We start from the raw sequence: 26274 nt of genomic DNA on the forward strand, positions 1-26274 counted from the left end.
TTCACACTTTTTGATACGGGGATCTTACTTTTTTCCTATAAGAGAGATGCCCTTTTATCTCGTCTCCTTTTTATGAATCAGGAAAATCGTGGAAAATAACCACGTCGAATGGAGCAACGAAATTATTTTCGGACCGGACCCCGCGTTTGGTAAGAGAGGTCCTGCAACATGGAGCGCAATGGTGCTCGCGAGCAACTGGTTTTGAAGATTGTTGGAAGAAAAGCTGACACAAATTGTTTTATATATTCTGAGAACATCTAAAAAACATTCTTTTTATTCGAATTATCACATAAACATTAATAAATTTCAAAAACAGGAACATAAATTTAAAGAATCCATTATTTTGTTCTCTTCTTCATCGATGTGCGTTTCAATCAGTCGCAATATGTACATTTGCTGTTGTTACCGCAGTTTGTAGACGAGCTTGTATGGTTTCGGTGACAACCCGATCCCGAGCTGTCCTTCGAAATCCGGTTGAGATCCTTCTGGGAGAGAAAAATGGAACTTCTGAAGAAGCGAAGTGAAGTAGAGGAAGACTTCCATGTTCGCCAGCGATTCCCCGGGACAAGCTCTCTTTCCTGATAGGGCAGAAATAATAGATAGATGAGGACAGATAATCGTATATTCAAAATGTCACATATCGATAAGTGGTGGCGACATCTATCTAATCCTAATTCATTAATTCTGAATTCTAGGATTCTCAAAAATTAAGAAATTAAATGGAAAAAATTCTTTCATTAAAGAAAAGAATTCTTTGAAGAAACAAAAAATCCCATAATTGATGAAAATTCAGAAATTTTTATTTAAGAAATTTTCGGAACACTTACATAATTAGTCTGGTCGTCTAGTAGAAGCTACTACGAGTGCTAATAGGTCAGGGAACAAGTCTCATGTATGCGCAAGACTACGGTTGGTCGCCCACTGGCGGCTACTTGAAGCGATAAGTAGTCGCGTGAAGTTGTTTGATTCGCAAGACTGATCCAATAGCACAGAGAGAACGAGAACTTCGTTCATTAGCAGCGGTTTTCAACTATAAATAGTGATTATATATTATTATTTATTATTATAGTGATTTCCGGCTACAACAGCAGACAAGAAAAATTTCCGATTCCTGTGGGATCACGTGGCTCTTGACATATCGGCGCAGGCGCAGTACGGTTTTTTACTTTCCCACGTCATTCATTCCTTTTTTTCCGTCACTCCTTAGTCTTTCTTTAATCGATTATAAATATAATTATTTACTTATTTACAAAAAGAACGCTCTCTCCGAGTTTGCGTCCGATGTCTAAGTATGGACTTAAATAAATAAATTAATTAATGTTCTCAAACAATTTAATTTTTCAATATTTCCTCAAGATTATCCAACGGACACACTCGTCTCCACGGAGCGCAGTCGCGAACTGAGTAGCATGCAATGTCTCTTTCAGTGGACGACATCAGACGCCCCTAGTCGTCTGACTCAATGTCGGCGGTTGCCACTCGCGTTACTTGCCGCATGTTGTCGCTTCCAGTGGACGACCCGCCTACTATTGCAGTTTTGCACATACACGTGACTTGTTCTCACTCGTCCTAGCTTCCAGTGGCTGAACGGCTTTAAGCCGTGTATTATCCTGGGAAGACATTTTTCGTTTCGCGTATACCGAATAGGACCATTTCCCGTGGGCAGAAACGCGTCACTTTATATACGCGTTTGTGATTTTCATAGCGGGGTGCATCAGCTGTTCTGTCGTCTGCATATCCACATATTTTAGCTATTTTTCCAAGTAGGAGGTGGATGCTATCGACGGCCCAATAATTACATACGTAATTCGTTGTGGAAAACTAATATGGAAAAGTGTTTTCAGTTTTTTAATTTGACTAATAATTATATAAAATTATAACGCATTGAAGAATTAAGACATCACTTTCGAATCCTGCCAAATTCACTTAACGTGCACCAAACGTATAACTTGGCGTTTTTAAGCTGGCAACAATGCTACAATTCTGAGAGAATAATATCTCAGGCTAAAGCTGTGCGAACCAGTTTTTTCTCTTGCTCTTTTCCATCGAAATATTTGACTTAACAGAGAAAAAAGAAAAATACCACACATCTTGGCTAATGTTGATTTTTTGAAAAAAATTTCCAATACATGTCGTTCGGCTAACACTTTACAAAGCTTGTGATAAATTTGCCAATATAGTGGGGGGAAGGTAGCACGTAATAACAGGGTAAACATCACTCTACACGAGAAGAGGGACAAATCGCCAATCATGGTAGAAAATAACTGAAGTTGTCTTCCAACGGGATTGAGTATTTCGTTCATTTTTAATTAGTGGCAACCCGCTGCATGGCGAAAAAATCTTTTTTCGGCTTGAAGCTAACTGACCGTTAGAAAACACACTTAACACAAAGATGCCGGTGAAACGCGCGACACATTCGACTTCTCCAGAACCAGTCGGCCAATCACGCCCGTCATAAAGCGCTGGCGTGAAGCGTGTTCTGTTCTGTGAAAAAATAGTCATACTGCTGCTTTTCCTATTATGGAGTAAGCGGCTATTGGAGAAAACCTGCTCCTAGGAAAATAGGATGTTAATCCTCAGCCTAAACTCCTATCATGCAGGGACGATTTTTTTTAAAGAAATTTTTTAACATAAAGTTCTCTTGAAATGACGTATAGATGGCACATACGCATTTATATTAGTTTTTTTTCCCCTATTTTCTAAAAGGTTTGGTTGTTTTGTGTGGGATGATTGTAAATTGTTGAGTAGTGGCAGAGTGCCTACCGGACCTCAATCACTATTTTGCTGGTGATTGTGGGTTAAAACCCATATTCTTTATATCACACTTTTTTTCTATCGTATTATACAATGAAACCTGTACGAAACGGAGCGTCAACAGACTGAAATAATATTTCGTTTTAGACAGGTTACCATTTTTTATAAAGGTGCATATACACATAAAAGCACTAATCAATGAAGGGACTATTTTCTCCGTCGAAGACAGGTTTCCGACTCTCGATAGGTTTCACTGCACAGTGATAATAATTCGGCTTACGAACGGGGTTTCGTAACGAATTATCTTCGTTAGCCGAGGTATCGGTGTATTTGCAACGTATGAGTTTGAATGCCATCACGCAGGGCGGGAACTAGGGGAAAGGCAACTTCCCCGGGTGTCGAAATTTAGGGGGGCGACAGTTTTAAATAGGAACATAAAACACCGTTATAAAATTATCGAATTTTAAAGTGCCGGGGGGGGGGGACCGGCAAAATCATGTTTTCCCCGAGCGGAAAAATACTTGGTTACGGTTCTGGTGTTATCTATCGCAAAAGACCCTTTTTTTCAATTAATTTTTTTACGCAGCCGTTTTGAGAGCAGCTTTTATCTATTTTTCAGCTTTTATCTGACTATTTTTAAGACGCAGCTTTTATCTCCCAGTCGTAGGTTGCTTCGGGGTTAAAATGACACTGAATTGCGGCCCTTGTCCGACCACACGAGAAATGATGTCCAGGGTTAATCTAATGGGACTTACCGATCGAGAACGGGATGAGAAACTCCGATTTGCGAACTTCTTTACCATCTTTAGAGAGGAATCTTTCGGGCTTGAACTGGTCTGCATCGTCGCCCCAGGTCTTCGGGTCGTGGTGAATGGCCCACAGATTGGCGCTTATGTGCGAATGCTTAGGAATGAAGTAACCACGGAGTTGTGCATCTTGCAGGGTGCTGGGTAGAATGGTAAAAAAATGTTAGCATTCGTGTATTCATTTTTATAAATACAATGTGTAAATCGTCGTGATGTTCAAAGCCAAACCTCAGTCAACGCACGGAACGTTTATATGCAGAGAGGCGCCAAATCCCCAAACGTAGTCGGGGGTGCCGAAAATAGAGCCCACATGGGTAAAGATTTTTACTCGAGCAGCCCTTGTTTATATGCGTACATCAAAAATTAAGCAACACAAGACTGATCAAGAATTATGTAGCCTCGTGACGGAAAAATTTTACGCCAATTTCACCAACAATTCAACGGAGATTCAGTGAGTGATCAAACCATTGAGTAAGTTTGAGAATGGGTAAGCAAGTGGATGACCGAAAGAAAATTAACAATTGAGCAAGTGAATGACTGAGTAGTCAGCAGTGATTGTGTGAGTAAATAACCGAGACGGTGAGCGAATGAGTGAGTGGCCGAGTCAGCAAGTAAGTGAATAGTGAACGACAATCCAGTGAACAATCGAGCAAATGACGGAATCGGTCGGTGAATGAGCTAGTGCTCGTGTAAGTGAGCAAATGAATGAATGTGTCAGTGAACGAGTAAGGAAGTGAGCTACTGAGTCAGTGAGCTAGTGAGAAACTGAGTGAGTCAGCAAGCTAGTGAGAAACTGAGTGAGTCAGCAAGCTAGTGAGAGCGCCCGAGTGTCTCCGTGGCAAGGTGCTCGTCTTCCACTGAGAAGGTTACCATCAAGGTCCATGCGTTCGAATCCGGGCGTAAAACGTTAGAAGCAAGTTCTTTACCTACCGAACCTGGGGCGACCACCGATGGATGGAACCTTCATTTCCCACCCAACTCCTCTGGTTGGAAATTGCCGTATGGTGATATATGATCGGAGTTGGTGTGCGGTAAGGGAGTGAGTGAGCAAGTAATTCGGTCACTGAATCGCTACCAAAAAAAATGGGTACTTGATCTTTATCTAGGAGAGTTATTGATTCTGTGTTTGCTCGTACCGGTGCTGCAAAATACTGTAGGTGCTCGAGCACTCACTCTACCCCGAACTCTGATGCTAATGATGCTCACTTGCTGACTGACTATGCCAATCGCTCACTCCCTTGCTCGTTCGTTTTTCAGTCAATCACTTTCTCTGTCATCCGCTCGCTTACTGACTCAGACACTCACTCGATGGCGGAGTTTTGTCGGTGAATTTACCTTCGATGGATTTTCGTTTCGGTAAATTGCAGAGTATCGCGTGATTTCTCGCTACAAGCAATGAGTATCTTTGACATTAGCTCGTTAATGGTTCACGCTCATCTCAAATGACTAGTAATAGCAACATTCTCGTTCCATCGAATTTTTTGCATTATTCGCTTACTATCTGAACAAATTGACGGGGATGATCGTGATCCAGCGCATCATTTCCATGATGACGGCACTGGTGTACGGCATCAACTTCTGGTCTTCTCTGGAAGGGAACCTCTCCGTGCCGAAAACGGTCTCGATTTCGGCGTGGACCTTCGCCTGCACGTCCTGGTGAGCGGCGCAGATCAGAAGCAGCCAGTCCACCGAGATCCTCACGGTCTCGCTCCCGGCTCCAAAAAAACCACCAACCAAGTCTCTCAGTACGGGAACTGCCAGAAAAAAGAAAAACAGTAATGCAGCTTGAGAGGGAAAAAAATTGAAATTAAATATGGTGAAGAAGAAAGTACAGTAGAAAGAATTGTTTAAAGACTGTTAGCTGTTCGTTATTAAGAGGAAATCGTCAATTACGTTTGAATGTCGTGTCACTGATTGAGTTCTTTCTTTCGATTTCCAACAAGTATCCGTCGATGTAGTCTTTTACGTCGTTCTTGTCGAGACTCTTCTGATGCTCGGATATCTCATCGCTGTCAAATTCAATGAGAATGAGATTAGTTAATAGATGACAGTGACACCTCTTTTATAACGAAGATGATCCGTTGCAGAATCACGTTCGTTAGCTGAAATCTTCGTAAGCTGAAACGTGATTTCCCATAGGTCTCCCTAGAAAATCGTTTGATTCGTTCCAAGTACCGCCCAAAATTTGAAGATAAATTTTTCGAAACATCGAGGAACGTAAAAAGGCAAAACTGACTAAAGGCTAAAATAAACAGCTTCCAAAATCGGATAAATAAGAATTTATAGGATAAGATGAGGTTCTGAAGATATCTTTATGTTATACTAATGTGCATACAGTACACACAACCAACACCAGATTTCGTCAACTGAAGGGATGATGGATATTATTTATATAGTGGACATTCATATAATGGATATTATTACTTTATAATTCAATTCATTCACCGTTGTGTATTTTTCGAAAAACTCCTAAGATTAGAGCTAATCACATTAACTCATTAACGAAGAATTTGATTTTTTTTAAAAACAAAAAATAACGAATGGAACCACTTCCTCCATTTATTGGCAAAGAAGAAACTTGAAATTTAGAATGAGAAATTTTCTTACCAACCGGCGTTAATGGGTTAAGGGCATGTTCGCCTGTTGTTCCATTCATGCCTAACTTTTTCTTCTAAAAATGTCCCGTTTTTTGACGAAGCTTGTTTCGATTCCCAATCCTTACCAGAACCAAGAATGCAGGTAATTTGCATGATTTGCAAATTGTGTTATAATGAATGTGACTAAACTTATTACTTAAATATTCATCTCACATACTTGCCAAATTTAATTTTTTTTCCCGTGAAATACATTTTAACAATCTTGCTGTAGCACTGTGCTTCACGGCAAGTGTCATTTATAAACAACATTTGGCGATTTCACCGACATTCAGCAACATATTTGGTGAGAATTTGCGAAGCCCCGTATTAATTATCTTGATTTACAATCCCGTATTTTTCTTGATGGTCCGCCTTCATGAATAAATTAAAACTTCATGTGTAGTATTTGATTACTTCTGATTAAATTTCTCGTCAAAAAAAAAAAGGTGTGACGAAAACGTCAAACTCAGTTGAAACGACACCTCGGTTATAACAACAAAATTTCGTGGAATCTTCAATGTCTCTACAAACGAGTTTGACTGTGTACGCGCGCGCTCATCTAGATGATGATGTTAACTTGGGCTCATTTTTTAGCGAGATCTTATTTATCGGGTAAGATTGTTTCTGTACTCACTCGATGTAGCGTTTGTTCCTCTTCAACGCGTTCGACAAGTCTTCCTGCTTCGAAAAGCCCAGCGCACGTACTATCGGCCTCATCCACGGGAAGAACAACAACCAGGCCGTCAGACCGACGAGTCGGCCGATGTCTCTCAAGTCGCGATCCAGCTCGATCCTTTTCGGGTCGTCGAACCGCCTCCTTTTCCCGAAAACCAATGACGCGATGTTATTGGACATGCTGGGTGCCAACATCTTGGACACGTCGACTCCTCGGGCGTCCATCTCGTTTTTCATTCGGTCGATCAGCTCGTTGATCTCTTCCTACATCAAAAATAAAAGATGAAAAAAAATGATTGGAATGTTATACAACGATGTTAACGATGACACTTAAGCCGCGTTTTCTAAGGAGCAGCTTTTTTGCGTCACGTGAACTGAATACGATCATTTCACGTTAGCAGAAACATGTCGCTTCATTACGCTACATGTTTGTATTTTCCTAGCGTGGCGCATCAGCTGTTCTGTCGTCTACATCAGGGGTGGCCAACACCTCGCCCACGAGATGGTTTTATGTGGCCAATGACAAGGTAAAAACACTTTGTATCAAATTTGTGGTCATTATTCGAGCAGTTCCGACAGCAGACTTCCTGATTTACACACTACAGTAAAACCTCCTTTAACGGCCGCATTTTGTTGGAACCGAACTTCTTCCATAGGCTCAACATTACGAGAAACCTCATCACAAAGATTTTCCGAATAACAGCCACTTTGGATATGGATTCAGGGAAAAAATACGCATATCGTGATGAGAAAAATAATTTAAGGAAGTTTTCTCGCCTTCTGAACTGGAGGAAAAATTATGTGTGCTTTCTTTTACTGGGTAAAAATGCTAGACGCGTATACTGAAGATGTCGTGCTCTGTGTGTTCGTGCCCTGTGCGGCAAAGATGGATATCGTCGTGCCCCGAGTGACCAAATCCTTCTCCATTCTTTACTTGGACAAATCCTTTCTTTTGCGATATCTTGGTGAATATAGAGTAATCTTTCGATTAGATTTCCTTTCTTCCTATGTATTGAAACTTCCCCCATATCACCAATATAGGTGTAACTATAGGAATACAGTAGATACCGTTTATACGACCTTCTTGAATATCTCCTTCATGGGATTTTCATGTTTATACGTCGCATAGTGGGGTAATTTACTCAAAAACCTGGCCAAAAATATTTTTACATTTTCTGTGTACTATTTTGAACTGAAATGTCGACTAATTTATTGTTGAAATACTAAAAGAAATAGTTTGCGGGATAAATTATATAAAATATGAACATATGGCAATATATTTTGACAAAAATTATATAATTTCCTCAATGATAAGGGAAATTCCTCGATAAAGAATAAAAATCCAATCGATGTAAGAGAAATTCGCGTATATTGTTGTACTCTTGAGCGTTGTGAAGTTAAATTATTTATATTTATTGATTTTAATTTGATATAATTCTTACGATTATTTATTTTTAATATTAAAATGTCGATACAATTTTCTTCGTTTACATATCCCCCATTTCTTTGGAATCTTGCATTATTCTCAAAATAATTTGTGTTTTTGCATCTTGCAAGTTTATTTCCGCGAATACTATATTACTTAACGTATGTGGTTGCGAGATCGACATATTATCTTTCCGCAAGATGTTTATACCAGTATTATTTTTCCTACAGATCTTTTTCGTGCTACACGCCACGACTCACCGTTTTTTCTCTACGGTTCCCGTACCGAAAAAAACATCGCCGGATCATCTATTGCTGATCTTTTTTCCTCAACTTCCAGACGCAAGCCATGTTGTTCTTTCAAGCTCACAGGTCGGCGCGCCTCCCCACACTCAAAGTGGAATCTCTCCTCACCTGATGCTCTCACCTGGAACCGGTTCTCTCCCAAACACGGGGCGTTCCCCGGCTGCTATATAAACGAATTTCTACAGTATGTTACAGGTTGCGAGATCGACATATTATCTTTCCGCAAGATGTTTATACCAGTATTATTTTTCCTACAGGTTAGTTTATTTTTCTTATATATCAATCGCGGTATTCTATTTGGTTTTCTTAAGTTTTTTAATTTAAGTTCACTCTTGTCGATCTCGCATCCTTTATCTGAATTTCTCATGTACTTTGTTTTTTGTTCCTCCCATAGCTCCATTACCTATCACATGTCTGTTTTTGTCTTGGCCTACCTTAGTCATTTTTTGTTTAGGGTTGTTCCTCTCGATAAGCAGTTCTTTGGCCTACCTACCCACCTGTTTCTACTGCTTTTGCTCTCCGGTGATATCGAGTCAAACCCCGGCCCAAGGGTCACCCATTCGCCCAAAGCTTCCCAAATTCAAACACGATCAAGTTCCCTGTCTGACCCTTCGAAAGCACCAGACAATCCTTCCCCCTCCGATTCCTCCATCCTTCTCAATATCCAGGATACCAAACTTGCCATACTAAACCAACTCAAGCTCCTATCCCAAAAGCAAGATTCCTTTAGTGTCCAACTCAATGGATTATCTGAACGTCTGAGTGCGGTAGAGGACAAATTTTAACTATTGAGGATCTCCAACAACAAGTCTCCGACCTCTCCTCTGACCTCTCCAAACTTCGTTCTTCTCTCGCCTCAAAGGTTATCGACCTAGAAGACCGCTCACGTCGGTCAAACCTAATTTTTCGCGGCATACCGGAGGATATCTCAGACATTGAATCCACCGCGACCCTCGAATCTAAAATACTTAAGTGCTGTTCAGACCTCCTAGAACTTGAAATTTCCGCCTCCGACATCGACCGTTGTCACAGAATTGGCTCTAAAAGAATCCCAGGCCCCAGACTTTCAATTATTAAATTTAATAAATTCAAAACCAAAACTGAAATCCTTAAAAATTCATTTAAATTAAAAAACACTAGCATCTCAATTTCAGAGGACTTTTCACCTGAGACACGCAGGCTACGTGGACAAATCTGGGGGGCCTCCCAAAAATACCGTGAGTCCGGTCTGAAAGTTAAACTTTTTCATAACTTTGCTCTTATCAATAACATCAAATACATCTGGGATCCCAGCCTTAATGATATTATCCCGCTTTCCCAAACCCCTCCCAGCATTACTCCTCCTTCTGACCTTTCCCTACCTTCACCTCCTCTCCCTTTAGTCCCCACCCCTCGAAACCTCACTCCTCCTTAATCTCCCATTCTCCTCTCCGAAATAATCTCTTCAGAATCGGAACAGTTAATACAAGAAGCATAATTAACAAAATATCTTCCTTCGAATCCATCCTACTAGCTCATAATCCCAACTTTCTTGCGGTTACAGAGACTTGGTTGCACAGTAGTATCAGCAACACGGAATTTCTACCACCGAATTTCTCTGCCTTTCGTAAAGATAGAAACACACGTGGAGGAGGCGTTGCCCTTGTTTTCAACAGTTCTATACCCCTAATTGAAATCCCTTTTGAATCAAATATTGAAATTGTCGCTGCCGAATGGCACCATCACAACTGCACTCCCATCGCAATTTTCTCTCTTTACATACCCCCTGTCTCGGACCCTCACTACTTCATTGAACTTGAAACAATACTGGACCGATTTCAAAATTCTCATCTTTTAATTTTAGCCGGTGACTGGAATCTACCCGGTATTGATTGGCATAAAATGCAGTCCATCTCGGGAAACCATGGTATTAACAATAGAGTTCTCGACATTTTCCTAAAATTTAACCTCGTCCAAACCATCTTGGAACCCACAAGAATATCCAATCACTCAATCTCCACATTAGACCTAATTGCAGTTTCCAACAAAATTCCGGTTTCCAATTTTTCAGTTTTTGATGGCTGTTCCGATCACAAAATCCCTTTTTTAGATTTCTTCCTTCATCATAACATCCCTCCCTTTTTTCGCGCCAGAAAACTTGACTTCAACAAGGCCAACTACCCCCTCATGCAAAATATCCTTCGTACCCACTTTCCTGACTTCATCTCCTCTTCCAACGATATTCAACGTCTCTGGAGTAAATTCAAAGCTGTTATCGATAAATGTAAAGCCACTGTTCCTACCAAATACTCTTCATCTAAAAGCTTCTTTAACCCTTGGATCAACCGTGACATTATCCATCTCAAAAGAAGAAAAACGTCTCTAAACTCAAATTTAACGACTCCTCTACTCTCAGAAACAAAATCTCGATCTCCACCCGTAACCTCAAAGACCTTATTTCTCGCCACAAATCCAACTACTTATCCCACTCATTGCCTTCCTATCTCAAAACTAATCCCTCAAAATTTTGGAATTTTCTTCGCCCCAAATCAGCAGGTACCTCCTCGCTCAAAACTTCCAACTCGGATCTAACCTCTCCCCTCGATCTTGCCTCCGAATTTAACCGGGCCTTCTCTTCTGTTTTTTCCTCTGATCCTTCACCCCCCCCCCCCCCAATACGTCTTTTTCGATTCACTTCATAACTTCTGTCCCATTTCCTTTTCTAAAGCCGGTCTCCTGAATCTCCTAAAAAAATTAAAACCCCACTCTACTGGCCCAGATGGGACCCCCAACCATATCCTAAAATTTTGTGCCAATGAAATTTGCAACTATATCCTCATTATATTCAACGTCTCACTGAATACTTCTAACTAAAAACTTCCATAAATCTGGCTCACTCTCCCACCCTCTCAACTTTAGACCTATTGCAATCACCTCTTCTTGCTGCAAGCTCTTTGAACACATAATTGCCAAGAATATCCGTACCCACCTCGATTCGATTAACTTTTTCTTCCCTAACCAACATGGTTTCCGATCATCGTTATCAGTATCTACCCAATTAACACTTTTCACACATGACTTAACAGACTCCATTGATAAAAACCCCCAATCCGACATAATTTTCCTAGATTTTTCCAAAGCATTTGACAGGGTGCCCCATAATAAACTTCTACTAAAACTTTCATACCTTGGACTAAATGTTCAACTGCTGAAATGGGTGGAGGCCTTCCTTATTAACCGTAGCCAGTTTGTCTCGTACAAGAGCCAGAACTCTCCTTTTCTTCATGTCAAATCTGGTACACCCCAGGGCTCGGTCCTCTCGCCTTTATTATTTTTAATTTACATAAATGATCTACCCGACTCCATGAACTGCCGCATTAGACTCTTCGCTGATGACTGTGTCATCTATAAAACAGTGTCAAATCTTTCTGACCAAGAATCTCTCCAACACAACCTTAATATTATTTCCAAATGGTGCTCAACCTGGGAATTACCCCTCAATTTCTCAAAAACTGTTTTTATGAAAGTGACCCGTAAAAGAATCCCTCACGAATTCCCCTATTTTATAAACGACTCTTTGATTTCTGAGGTTTCCCAATATAAATACCTGGGCATTATAATCTCTTCCGATCTCCGCTGGAACCTTCACGTTGATTATATCTTTAATAAATGTCTCCAAAAACTGTTTTTCCTTCACCGTAACCTAAAATACTCCACTCGTCATGTTCGTCACTTGTGCTACCAAACATATATTCTCCCTGCCCTCTCCTATGCCTGTGAAGCCTGGGACCCCCACACCCAAACCAGCATGGACAAATTAGAATCTATCCAAAATAAGTCCACTCGTTTCATTTTCAACTGTTGATCTTCACATGTCTCAAGCGACAACTCAATATCCAACCGCTCTCCTCTCTTCGACTTATCTCTCGTTTAACTTTTCTTTACAAACTCCTCCATGGGGTTTTTAATATTGACACATCCAATATTCTAATCCAACCTTCACATTTCTCTGTTAGACTCAATCATTCCAAAAAATTACAGCCCATCTTTGCCTGTTCAGATTGTCACAAATTTAGCTTTTTCCCAAGAACTATTATCGACTGGAACAGCCTACCATCAAATATTGTAGATTGCACTACGATTTCTGAATTTTCTCGTACCATCAATCGACACTTTTGATATATAATTTATATATATCTAATTATAATTTATATATATATATTTATATATATATTATTTATATATATTTTTTATTTATATATATTTGATATATAATTCCGCATCCTCTTGTGTAGGCCTCGGCCAAACAATATTGTATAAATAAATAAATAATAAAAAATATATTTATATATATATATCACGATGATATTTATACGATATCAACATGCCAAATAGGTCCGTGATACACATGTTGCTAAATACACTTAGGGGAGCAAGCAAAAAAGTGAAGAAAACCGTGCGAGATAGCCACGTATTGGCCTACAATGGATAGTACACGCGTATCAATGCGCAATACAGAAAAAAGACGTAAACAAATTTGGAATTAAGCTTTAATTCTTTGAAAATATGGAAAAAACATGAAAAGATGATTTAGGGCAACAATTTGGTTACATGTAAACGATAAAAAAAAGTACTGTTTAGACATGATGCATGAGTTTTAATAGGGCGTGTGGTCTCCTCGAACAGCTAAGACTGCTGCACACCTGTTTGCCATGGATGCGATGAGGTTATGAGGTTATCGATCAGACTTTGGGGAATACCGTTCCACTCCTCAAGAAGTGCAATCTGCAAGTCTCGGACAGTAACAGGCGGCCTTGGTCGCGCAGCAATGCGTCGTCCAAGGATTCAGGTCAGGAGAGCACGCTGGCCATTCCATACGCTGTATTGTTTCAGCTTCAAGCATGTTCTCCACCAGACGAGCTCTATGCGGTCGGACATTATCATCCTGGAAAACAAAGGAATCTCCAATGGCTCCAGCGTAAGGGATGACATGAGGTCGCAGTATCTCGTCTGCATACCTTCGGGCCGTCAAAGTGCCATTCCGAATGATATGCAGGTCCGTACGTCCGCCTATGCGAGATTGCACCCCATACCATCCAACCAGCTCGTCTGTATTGTGACCTTTCACGAACGAATGCGGGGTTATTTCGAGTGCCCCTGTCCCTCCATACCAGAACACGTCGGGTGTCCCACTCCAGACTGATTCGGGACTCGTCTGTAAACAGCACTTGGCTCCAATCATGTTGCTCCCAATCTCGATGTTCAGCAGCCCATCTTCTTCGGGCCGCACGGTAGCGTGGGGTCAACGGAATGCAGACTATTGGCCTACGTGCATAGAGCCCTCCCTTATGAAGCCGATTACGTACTGTTTGGCTGGACACCCTTCGTCCTGTTGCCAAGAGCAACCGTCTTTGCAGCTGCGTAGCATTCTCTGTTCTGTTTCGACGGGCTGTTAACCGTATATACCGGTCATCAGTTGCTGTAGTGGCGCGTGGCCGACCTATCCCTGGTCGACGTCTAACATTTCCTGTTTCTTGGAATCGATTCCACAGCCTTTCAACAACACTTCTGGCGACTCCAACAGCGTCCGCGACACTACGTTGTGTTTGCCCGGATTCCAGTCTGCCTATAACACGCGATGCCATGGATTCCGGTAAATCACGTTGTTGAGACATCCTCAAGTCACCTTGTCTCAAAAAAAAATACTGCGCAATCGAATTTCACAGTTACGGCAGTAAAACAGACGTTTCTGCAACATCCCGATTTCTGCCCTTATCTCCTTTTTCTGGTTTTTGACGTCATGAACTTTGATTTGCATATGAAGTTTTCTTCTTCCGTTTCCTGCTAGGCTTTAAATTATGGATGATTCATTTTATGTATGTTATCGGTATACATCTTTGCGTAATTTTGTTAAAACCATGTGCTCCCCTAATTGTTTTGAGCAGTGTAGTACGAAAGCATGTCACTTTCGTGATGCTTAGTAGCATGTATATCACGGGATATATGCGAGATGAATATTCTTATTTATAGTCGTATTACCGTATTAGTATATGAGTTAGGAGAAGATAGTTTTAATACTTTATTTCAATGAAGAATAAAAATTCAAGTTGGCTTAGTTGAAAATGCATAGAAAAAACGGTACATTTTCCAAAAATTCGGGATGGTCAAAAGTACGTGAAAATACGGATTTGTTCTGAGAAATATATAGTCATCCCACATATATCAGCATAATTGAAAAATAATTACACTAATTTACAGCACATTATCAGTAGGGTAACCACGTGCCCCGTATTTTACGGGACATTCTCGTATTTTCATATAAATTAGGTCGTTCTGACTTCCTTTACAGAATATTCCTATTTTTTTAAGCTATTTTGATTTAAAATTTTTACTGAAATTGTGAATCAAGATAATCAAGATAATTTTCATAATTTATAAAGTATTTTGATAATTATTAATTAATTAGAGTTCAATTCGCTGCGATTTCTTGTATCCCGTCACTTCTCAACTCCTCGTTAATTTTTCAGAAATTTTAAAACAGTTGGTAGTTTTGCCAAAATTTTCAGTGATGTCCCTTATTTTTCTTTATAAAATTCTAATTTCCCATATTTTTCTAACGAAATATGGTCACCACGCCATGATGAACGATTTTTTTTCCTAAATTTGTTTTTTCACTGTGATTTGTAGTAGCTCAAAATGTCATTTGATCATTTTTGTCGCCTCATGGTCATTTTCTGCACACGAGGGCTAATTAGACTGGGACCCACAATTCATTGCCGATTCCGAACGACAGACTTTTCTAATACTCCCCGAATGATTGATGCCCTAACCCCTCGATGTGGGACTCTGCTGTAGCAATCTTTTCCGGTGATCATGTCGCCGTTTGTGTAGTACCCCTGTGTCGGAAAGTTTCTGACAAGGACGAACCGGGTATCGAACTCACGATACCTCTAAAATTTAGTTATAAACCGATACGGTCCCTGAAAACAGGACGTCTGGCCATCATTAAGAATCTTTAACAAAAACTTCTGTTTTGCACTGGATGATACGAGCGTTTAAATGCAGCAATTCAGTCAGGTATCTGATATTTAAGACTTATTTACTCCAAAAATTATATTCACTCGGCACTCTGCGAACGTGCTCGGCATCGTTCACGAGCTTCCACAAAATTGAAATGTAGGAAATTGGGGGAAGGGGTTCCTTTTTCAAATTAGAACTTTTTTCTGTTATTTTTTCTTGAAATTAAAAATAGCAAAATAATAATAACGACGCTCATATAGGTAAAAATTGAATAAGTTTATTTGAATGGACATCTTACTATTGGCTTGATATACTGCATACGTAGTTTTCACAAAACTGTAACGACTGCTAATTGTAATGACCAGAGCCCGGAAGTTTAGGCACTAAAAATGGTCGAAATAGGCAGGCAAAAAGGAACTAAAAATGCCTAAAATAGGCTCTAAAAAAGGAATTTATAATTTTTGGAAGGAAGAAAAAATAACTAAAAGCAAAGGTATTAAGGGTCCAAAAACTAGATTAAAAATCGGTTGCACTTAATTTATCTATTGTTTTAATTAAAGTTTATAATAACTGCATTATAATCCAAATTAAATTGATTTCAAGTCCAAAATAAAATGTTACTACGCCCTCAGGATTAGGCCAATTCCAGGGCCACCATTACCAGGTGCGGAGTCGGATGAGAAAATTATCTGTGGGGTTCCCTCGAGTTGCGACTAATTCTCGTTTATTTATTATATTATTTGGAATAATTTTTATCATTTCTATAGTTGAAACATGGCTATCTTGTTATATTTTTGTAAAAAGTTAATTTTTTTTCATATTACCATGCATGCGGGATTCCTTCCATCGCGGGGCCCTATGTAGCCGCATCTCTCACACACCCCTGAGGGCGACTCTTGTCAATTTGATCGAATGCTAAATATGTGTGTTTAATAAATAGACATGGTTGTTTGGGGTTCATTTATGGTTCAAAAAAAAAAAATCAAAACAACATGGGCCCCCAGAGCTCTGTCTGCTCTTACCCCGCCTAGTGTGAGCCATGACATCAACTGATGACCTCTTGGCACACACACACACAATCATCGGCCCGCTATAGACATGCAACGCAGTCTAATGATTGAGCGAGACATGTGAAGCCATGGAACCAGAATTATCTTATTTTCGTCTGCTTTTGTAATACGTGTTGCGTTTCTCTGAAACAAAATCATTCATGTCTAACACCATCGGGTCAGAGCAAAGTTATTAATGCACGCCAAAACCAATCTCTCAGATCTCTTGGTTACGTCTAAATGGGGCTGGAAGGAAGTTGGGGGAAGGAGGGTCGGGCTTTCTGTAGATAATTAATACTGAGTGTTTTGGAAAACTTTTAAAAGAGAAATTCTTTTGAAGATCTCAATGCCCAAAATATCCAAGTTTTACAGATTATTTCCTCCGAAATTCCCTAATAAACTTAAAACTATGTTAAAATAGACATTTATGGCACGAAAATTTCAAAAAAGCTTGCAAATAGGCAAAGAAAGGCATTTATGGCATTTTGCCTGAACTTCCGGACCCTAGTAATGACTAAGTTTTTTCTATGTTATGTTATCGAAGGAAAAATGCCTGTATCGAAAATGTTTGTGAAACACCGAACTAGTCGTCGTCTCATCGAAATATGATCGTATTTTTAAATATATAGGAAAATAAATTTTCGACCTACTTTTTTATCTATTTTCATCAAATTTTTACACTACCGCAATAGTGTTTAGAGTCTAGTGCGAGATTCAAACGATGTGATGGGCTGAATTTTAAATATTGTGTTCTCCACAAGAACTTTTTGGTGAGCAAAAATCCGAAGTGATGAAAAGAATATCTGAAGTTAGCGGCAAACCCTTTCTGATCTCTAAGTACTCTAACGTGACTCACCGTTCGAAACTACTGTCTTAATTGATATTACAGCCATACTTCGGTATAACGTTCTCTCCTCGGGACCGAATAAAAATGACTTCATCAGCGGGGTAACATAATAACGAATAAAATATTTTACAAATTGTACTAGCAGGACAAAAAAAAAAAACAACAAAAAACCGACTCTATAGGCGGGATGACGCTAAACGTGGTCAACGTTATACTGAAGTCTTACTGTATAATGTTACTCTCTCAAGGTGTTTCGTATCACCCTAAAATACAGCGGCTCCCTTTTTGAAAACCCTGTTAGTGTATTTATTATCAATTGGATATCCACGTTTTCGTCTCGATGAACTAAAGTTCATGCGATTTGAACGGCATAAAAAAAAATATTAAAACTATTTCAAATAAACTAAAAAATATTTTTTGCTTCCATCACATACTAAACTAAATTTTACATAATCTCTATAGTAGATTGATAGAAATAGAATATAGAAGTAGATTACAGAAATAGAGTATCAATTCAATTTATAATGCCACCACATGAGAGATGGCGCCTTGTTGTGGAGGTGAACAATAGAAAAGGATTTGGTCGTACAGGGCACGTTGCCATATTGGCAGTAGAGAGGAAAAAAAACTTGATGAGATAATATAGAGAACAACAGAAGTGACCTGTTATCAGCATAGAGGGATATGCAAGTGATCCGATTAATAGAAGCCCTTTGTTTATTCTGCATTCCCTACTCCAAGGGATGGTACCGTCTAAAAAATGGTGCTCGCAAATAGGAATAGAAATGAAAAGGGTATTAATTTTTTGAGAGAGATGTGGCAATCTTTTCCTTTTTTTTAAACAAGAATGTATGTATGTATGCATGCCTATGGCTTCAGCTATTGGATTGGACTTGAAACGCACTGGAAATAAGGTCTAGTTCATAGCCCAGCGTGAACAAAGAATTATTTGGGGTTGTTGGTACACCGTCTTGGACCATATCGGATATTCTCGCCTGTTGTTTTCTACCTTAGCACTGCAAGCCTGAATTTCAGGATGTCATAATAGTGCTGTAGTTCGATTTATCAATTATTATAATATTATCAAAATATATTCATATATTATAATACAATCAATTATATAACTATAGTAATCAGTTACAGAATGGACTGTCATTCCACATGCTATGTACGTGGATCGCAAATTTTTTGTTGATGGTTTTTTTTCCCCAGAAACAAAACTACCACTCACAATAACGGCCACATTTTTACGGTCCCGTTTTTAGTGGCCGTTGTTGGGAGCTTTTACTGTGCCTGCATTCATTATTTCTTGGTAACAAAATAATTTACTATATTCTGCTCACACTGCTTTTTCGAACACACAAATATAGCTCAGAAAGTTTGTATGATGGGTCATTTTTTCCCGCCACCTATTTAGTAGGTTGGCTGTTGCTTCCTCTTTATTTGTAATTGAATGCATATTTGATGTTTCTGCTCACTATGATGAAACTTTTTCTATGTGAATGCGACCTCATTGTGACACCTGAAAACTTCAACCTACTAGACTATACAGAACATAATAATTCCGAAGGGCAAAAATGTATATTTGATAGTGGGGTTGATATCATGCCGGCGACCAAGGGAACTCGACACCCGGTCAATGACCATTTGTGCCGAATACAGAACTATTCATCTCTGAATTGTGACATGGCAGATTGGTGGCACCCCACGTTGAACCAGACTGGTATTTCTTCAAATCGAAATAACGATATTCTGGTTGAAGAAAGTAGCTCAGGTTATCAGAATGCATGTACCGCAAATCTGGCTCATTTTAATTTTATAGATATACAGGAGCACTAAATAATAGTGTGAGCGTGCGTCCTTTCACTTATACAGATATTCTGCTTGATCCAAGCAAAGCTGGTCCGTCTTATCCAGTAACACCACATCAAAGCTGCCATCAACTGTGACAACAAACTTGATAACCCTATCCCACTTACGCTCCTGAAACGACAACTTAAACAAGAGACCCTCTAGAAAAAGCAGCAAATTTGGGACCAAGGAACAACAGCTAGGAAAGTGCACGAAATTGTCCTTCGAGTCACATACAGCACATTAAACTGAATACAAATACAAATACAAATACAACGCCACAACAGGCAAATTGCCCAACGAGGTGGCTGACTTAAGAACATCATGGATCCCCAAGCCCCTACCTACTACTGCTACACCACACATGCACACTGAAATAGGAAGGTAACTATCTTCATAGCATGGCCCATTCCCCTAAATATCTACATGAGCGGAATTGCCGCCAAACAGACAAATGTGCCTGCGGTATGGTGGGTACTCCAGTTTACTATGCCATAGAGCGCAAACTTACAAAGCATCTACACATGTACAAATATTCAGAAAACAATGGTTCACTCAAATAATCAAACAAAAACACAGCAGCAAGGATTAAAAGCCTTGTCAAATATATACACGCTAACGAAAAACAAAAAAATCTGTCCACCAGATTCATAAAATAATGCCTTTAACTTTTGCAAAAGTAAGGGAGAAAAATAGAAATAGATAAAAGCAGCAACACAAATCATATCCACATAACTGCCACTAAATACAAATACAACGCCACAACAGGCAAAATGCTCAACGAGGCGCTACTAACACATTACCATTACATGTACAAGATATAGCATGTACTAACGGGACCCGAACAAGAATTTCTATGACATTCCTGTAACAATGATGTAAATGTGATAATCACGAGTGTCCTCCATTCAGTGCTTCTAGCGGGGTGCTAGGCCAGTGGACAAGAATGGTTTCATAATAACCATTACATGTAGCTTTTATTTTATATATATATATTCATGTTTTTTTATAAATATAACCAGCCAGAGCGAGTCAACCAAAACAACAAGACTGAAGCTGATCCTTAGCTAAAGCTCTCTCCAGACAATCCCCATTTAAACTAATCCCACATTGCTCACTATAATAGGGTTAGAGCGAGACGACTCGACCTGGCAGTTATACACATGTATATGAATGAGTGTATATGAGTATTTCTCTTTCCTCTATTCAAGTTATTCATGCATTTCATGCCCGAAACACACGTGCGTACTCATACTGTCGTATTCACGTTGCTTACCGAATAAGGTGCTAAGCGAGATGCCACGGGTGATCCCCCTAATTGTATATATTCCCCCACACAATACTTCTATTTTGTATATTTTCAATAAATCCACCGGAGCGAGTGAACTCAACCAACTGAAACTGATGCTGGTTTCTAGTCCACAAATTATCAAACCCATTTGCTCACCAACAAGGTGGTGAGCGAGAGAGATGACTCTCTCCGATGGATATTTTATATTGTACAATAAGATTTTCATGTTGTTTGTTTGTTGTATCCTATGTATACAGGTGTTCTGTTAATGGACCGACAAACTTGGAGGGTTGTTAGTAAGCATCAAGAGGAACAAAAATTGCAATGGTGTCGCAAGCCACGATGAGAGGGTGAAAATAGCGAAAAACGCATGCAGACTGAGTCCAGAGCATAGGTGGAGACAGAATTGGAACTGTGGGGGGGGGGGGCACGATGATGATGATGATGTCAATTTATATATACATATATACATTAGATCAGTCGATTTCACCTTTGACGCGGGGGTGGGGGGAGGTGCCCCCCCTTATTTCCGACCGTGGTCCAGAGGAGAAGAAAAGTGGATGTCAGTTGATCGCTAAATGCGTTCGTGGGTTCGCTCACCATATCTGACTTAAGCAGCGTCGCGAAACGCACTGCGGACGACGTAAATTAGCACTATTGAGGTAATTTGCGTAATCACCTCGATGTTACATACCCAAGGAGGTAGATTGGAAGCGCGGGACCCGTTGCTTGGACTCCACGTTCGCCGGATCTCAATCCGTGTGACTTTTTTCCTATGGGGTCACCTTAAATCACTCGTTTATGCGACGCCCGTGGACACACCGGAGGATCTCATAGCGCGCATTGTCGTCGCTGCGGCAAACGTCAAAAGCATACACAGTATTTTCGAGCGCGTCCGGGAATCGTTGTTTCGTCGTTGTAGACTGTGCAATGACCTTAGCGGCCACCACTTCCAACAACTCTTGTAAATATTAATCAAATCAATCTTTTTGTAGTTATTATTGTAATGTACTTTTTGTCGTTTTAGCGTGACGTAGGAACCTGCATGCGTTTTTCGCGATTTTCACCCTCTCAACGTGGTTTACGTCACCATTGCAATTTTTGTTCCTCTTGATGTCTACTAACAACCCTCTGGGTTTGTGGGTCCATTAACAGAATACCCTGTATAATATAACAAGTGTAAGATAACAGTCGAGATGGCATGGGCTCCCCTCCAATTGCTTCTAGAATATACCTTCATCCCAATATATGAACATTCATCCTTCTTAACGAAAGCCCGGAACTTTTCTCCAACTCCCAACCCGATCTCGTTAATCACTGTCTCTGTAATCACAAAAAATTGAGCCCACTCTGATCTCTCTGCAATCACCATAAAATTTGTTAATCGTGACAGTACCTAATTGTTGGGAGAAAATATGTTGCAAAAATTTTGTATGTTTGTTATTTTTTCTCCTTTTCTTTTTTGATTCAAAATAAAGTGTTCCGAAGTCTGCCACGAAGTTGGGCTGGAAGAGATCGTGACAACGGGATAAATCCAGTGGCAAAGTTCTGGCGTTCATTCATTCAGTACCACCACGTGCATTGGCGTACGCAGAATTTTCTCACGGGGGGGGGGGGGGCCTTATACGCCGGAGTGGCATCTCCCATGCGACCCGCGACGCTGCAGTTGACCACTACGTTGCCCTCGAACGGACAAAAATTGGCCAGCCCTGGTCTACCTCAACCTTAAGGTGAGCGCGAGCCACTTCATTGGTTTGACTGACAACGTGTCGCGGGCTCCTTAAGTGATCTGTAAATATGTCGCGGGTCACTTTTCTGGTTTGTAAATGTTCTACGAGTCATTTAAATGATTTGGAAATGTGTCGCGAGCCACTTGAGTGATGTGGAACTGTACTACGGGCCACTTAAGTGCTTTGAAACTGTGTCGTGGGTCTCTTAATAATCTGTAAACATGCCGCTGGTCACTCAAGTGATGTGGAATTGCACCACAGGTCACTAAAGTGTTCTGTAAATGTGTCGCGGGTCACTTGAGTGATCTATAAAAATGACCCTTAGTTCATTTTCACAAAATTAGGATTGAGTTCATGGGCTTGCATCAGATGACTCCGAAGATCACATTTGTCCCACGGGTCATGGATTGGGATAACATATCAGCGTATTTTTTATACGTGAGCAATAAAAACACACTAAACACAACAAAAATGCACAGAAAATTGGTGAAACGCACGGCGTACGACGCATTCGACTTCGCTAGCACCAAATTGCCAGTCACGCCCAACGTAAAGCACTGACGTGAGGCGTGTTTCGCTCTGTAGGAAAACAGGTCATACTGCTTTTCCGATTGGTGAATGAACAGGGAGCGTGTCTCATGCAATGGGGCACTAACGTTGTACACTGCGCAAAAAACCTGCTCTTAAGAAAATCGAGCTTTGCTGTGATGTCCTTACTCATCTCCACACATGCTACACCATCACAGATTTTCTCATTTCCAGGTCACGGAGAATTTGGAGGGAGAATATTTATTGCTCTTTCTACGCCATTCCATTTCCTCATCACTTAAACGACCCGCAGCATATTTACAAATCACCCATGTTACCCACGGTGAAGTTCAACTTCGCTTAAGTGGCCCGCGACACATTTACACTTGAATTTAGTGGCCTGCGATACATTCCCTGATCACTCAAGTGACCTCGGGTGCTGTTTCTGATCCCTCAAGTTGCCCGCGTCATATTTCAAGATTACTTAATTGACCCCAGAATATTTACAGATCACCTAAGTGATCTAGGACGTTGTTCCAGATCACTTAAGTGGCCCACATGCTCCAAAAAAGTTGAGCACCCTTGCGTTACGATGAAACAGTTATGCCCGTACTCACCCTCACATGCTGCTCCATCACAGATTTTCCCATTCCCAAGTCACGGAGTATTTGGAGGGAAAATCTTCTTTGCTCCTTCCACGCGATGCCATTAATCGCTCCACTCTCTGAAAAAGATTCATAAACGATAATAAATGAAAGCCATATTTGAGTGAATCAGAGAAAGAAGTTATAAATTCTTGTGTTTTGCCCTGCATCTTTTGTTCATGCAGCAATAATTTTAGAAACGTAGGAAAGAGTAGGTCTACTTACTTATGGTTTCCTCAGACAATTCGAAAGGGGATTCCGGAGGCCTTCCGATGAATGCGTCCTGCGCGAAGGCTTCCTTGATGGATTCGTAGTCGTTTAGGACCACCGTGTACTTGTTGCCAAGTCTGAGACTGAAAGAAATGCACAAACAGGCGATTTTCATTGACCGAAGTACAGAGTGGGCAGAAAGTCCGTAAATACTTTAAGATATCATCATGAGAAATTGAGAAGTTGTCATATTGAGGTGCGGTTGGAAGATTTTATTATCAGTTTTATCAGATGAGATTTCTTATCTTTTTTCTTTTCCTCCTTCAAATATTATCATTTTATGTCATATTTTATACCAATGAAGGAAAATGGGGGCTCTTTTGAGCTCGGCGCTTTGTATAACGTTCAACGGTCACGGTCACGATAATGATACGCGCTAAGGAAAGTCTGTCAGACTTTCTTCCTCAGTCTGTCAGTTGATAGTTATTGAGAACTGGGATCGTCTCAATGCATGGTGGGGGTGGGGGGGGGGGGTGGGGGGGGGGTGGGGGGGGTGACAGCCAGTGTTCACCAAAATTCAATTTTACTCCTACAAATTTCATTGAGGAGTGAAAATACTCCTCAATTAATTCCTCCTAAATTTTAGGTAATTTTTTTAATAGAGTTTAGAGTTAAAGTTATTTCTCAGTGATAAAAAAAATACCCCTCATTTCACAAAAATATCTCTTATAATTTTGAAGAGGAGTGAAATTACTCCACAAAATTATTCTTTCACATAATACTGGTGGCAGCTGTATTGTCAATACGCCAGTTGCAGGCAGCATAGACAAGCAATGCTCGTTTTAGAAGATCCCTTTTGCTGGGCATGAGATAAAGGCCAATGGTTTTGGAAGCTCGGGAACTCGTTTACTGATTTTGGAAACTCATGAGGAGCGTGTACAGATTTTTCAGATTCGTACAGTATTTGCTGTAGGCAGGCCAGATCAGATTTTCGGAGAGCTCATAGTAAGTAGTCGCATGAAAAAGTTTCAAAACCAGCGATACACACACGTACAATAAACCTTACCTGAAGATAGGGCCATACTTCTCGCTGAGTTCGTTAAGTTTCATGTACGGTTTGAATGTCATGAAAGGTACGTATCCCACGACGGGTAAACAATATGGTCCCGGTGGTAGCATGCGGTCCTGATTCTTCTTGCGGAACACATAGTACACCGTCGCAAGAAGTGTAACGGTCACCAACAGAATGACATCGGCAACACTGAACGGTTTGGAGCCGGTATCGTCCGCAGGAGTCATCTCGCTTGGGCTCTCTTCGAAAAAACAACAACAAAGGACTCTTAGGACGATGTCGTCGTATATCTATTTCGAGCTGCACTTTCGACCGTTATTATCTCAATTTTGTAACAACGTCATCACATTGGGATCGCCCAGTCTTTCCTTTATGACAAGTTTCAATTGAAAACAACATTGAGAATGCCTTTGTTATTTTGGACGGTGGCCAACTACGATGAACAGGCAGAAAAGGCTTGAATACTAATGGGAAAAGAGTCACGTGATGCAGGGAAACTTACGCATGGTTCAAGGTTGGACAGAAGAAATCCGTTCGAGTGGATTTATTAAGACAAATAGTAAAGGGTGTCCCTTAAATTTTTGTAAATAGTTTAAAAATTCATAAAAATTCAAGAAATTGTTATATTTGAATGTGGTTTGCGAAGTAGTTATTCTCACGAAAGGGGATTTTTTTTTAGTACAGAAAAAAAAAATAGTTCAAATTTTTTTCGAAAGAGGGCCAGGGAAATTATTCAGAAGTGATTCTGTATCCGAACTTTTCTTCAATCTCTTTTGATATAAACGTTTAACGCGTGTCCAGATTCCATTACGTCGACATTTTGAATATATATTCTACATCTCCTAAACTAGTGACAGACAGGACGAGATGCTTAGAGGTTCTATACGCAGATTTAAAAATAATAGTATTGAAATTTTCAATATTTCAGTGTTTTAAGAAAATTAATTTAAGAAGTGTTTCTTTTTTGGCATATGGAAAATACAGTTGTGAGAATTTAAATAGAAATTGATTTAAAAACTTTTCATATGCAAAAGAATCGAACACATATGCAATAAATATGCATAAAGTTACTTATTATTTTTGCACTTGTAAAGCATACATCATTGTTTCTCATTTGCAATGAAACCGTGGCAGTTTTCAAAGGATGCAACACATCCCGCCACTTCATTTCTAATAAGAGTAAAAATTCGAATTATGAATCAATGTCTCAATGTGTTCGGCTCAACAATTTTTTTTTCTTTTTGTTGTTTGGCCCGCTCTTAAGAAGTTTGTCCATCGACATCGATTTTCTCAATAAAATTGACCAACATGTCGTGGATTGATGACTGATATTAGAAGGTATTGGAAGAAAACACAACACCAGCATCAAATCACAGGTTGAGAAAGTAACGAAAGAGAAACTGGCATCGGCCACCCTTAGGCCATCAACAAGGCCTTACGATCATCACGTT

General features: G+C 40.0%; 2 protein-coding genes across 2 annotated transcripts in view; one reads left to right on the forward strand and one right to left on the reverse strand.

The window, feature by feature from the left end:
* Window positions 1-258: 258 nt before the first annotated feature.
* Window positions 259-25211, reverse strand: LOC149084755 (cytochrome P450 18a1-like). The gene is made up of 8 exons (XM_089235183.1): window positions 24818-25211; window positions 23767-23894; window positions 23515-23621; window positions 6831-7135; window positions 5454-5569; window positions 5059-5314; window positions 3510-3700; window positions 259-578 (listed from the first exon to the last, which is right to left on the reverse strand). Exons 1-8 carry the CDS (start codon window positions 25048-25050, stop codon window positions 403-405), a joined length of 1512 nt encoding a protein of 503 aa, XP_089091309.1. The 5' UTR covers window positions 25051-25211; the 3' UTR covers window positions 259-402.
* The window catches only part of LOC149084756 (cytochrome P450 18a1-like), a 30214-nt gene continuing 12659 nt past the window's right edge, over window positions 8720-26274 (forward strand). Inside the window, exon 1 of the mRNA XM_089235185.1 lies at window positions 8720-8859. Coding sequence (XP_089091311.1) covers window positions 8789-8859 — 71 coding nt within the window. The 5' untranslated portion in view covers window positions 8720-8788. The remainder of the gene's footprint in view (window positions 8860-26274) is intronic.

The sequence above is a fragment of the Pholcus phalangioides genome, unplaced genomic scaffold (genome assembly GCF_987345545.1).
Source record: "Pholcus phalangioides strain wild (caught in Gottingen) unplaced genomic scaffold, Ppha-v1.0 ptg000008l_1, whole genome shotgun sequence".
In the NCBI taxonomy this organism is placed as follows: Eukaryota; Metazoa; Arthropoda; class Arachnida; order Araneae; family Pholcidae; genus Pholcus; species Pholcus phalangioides.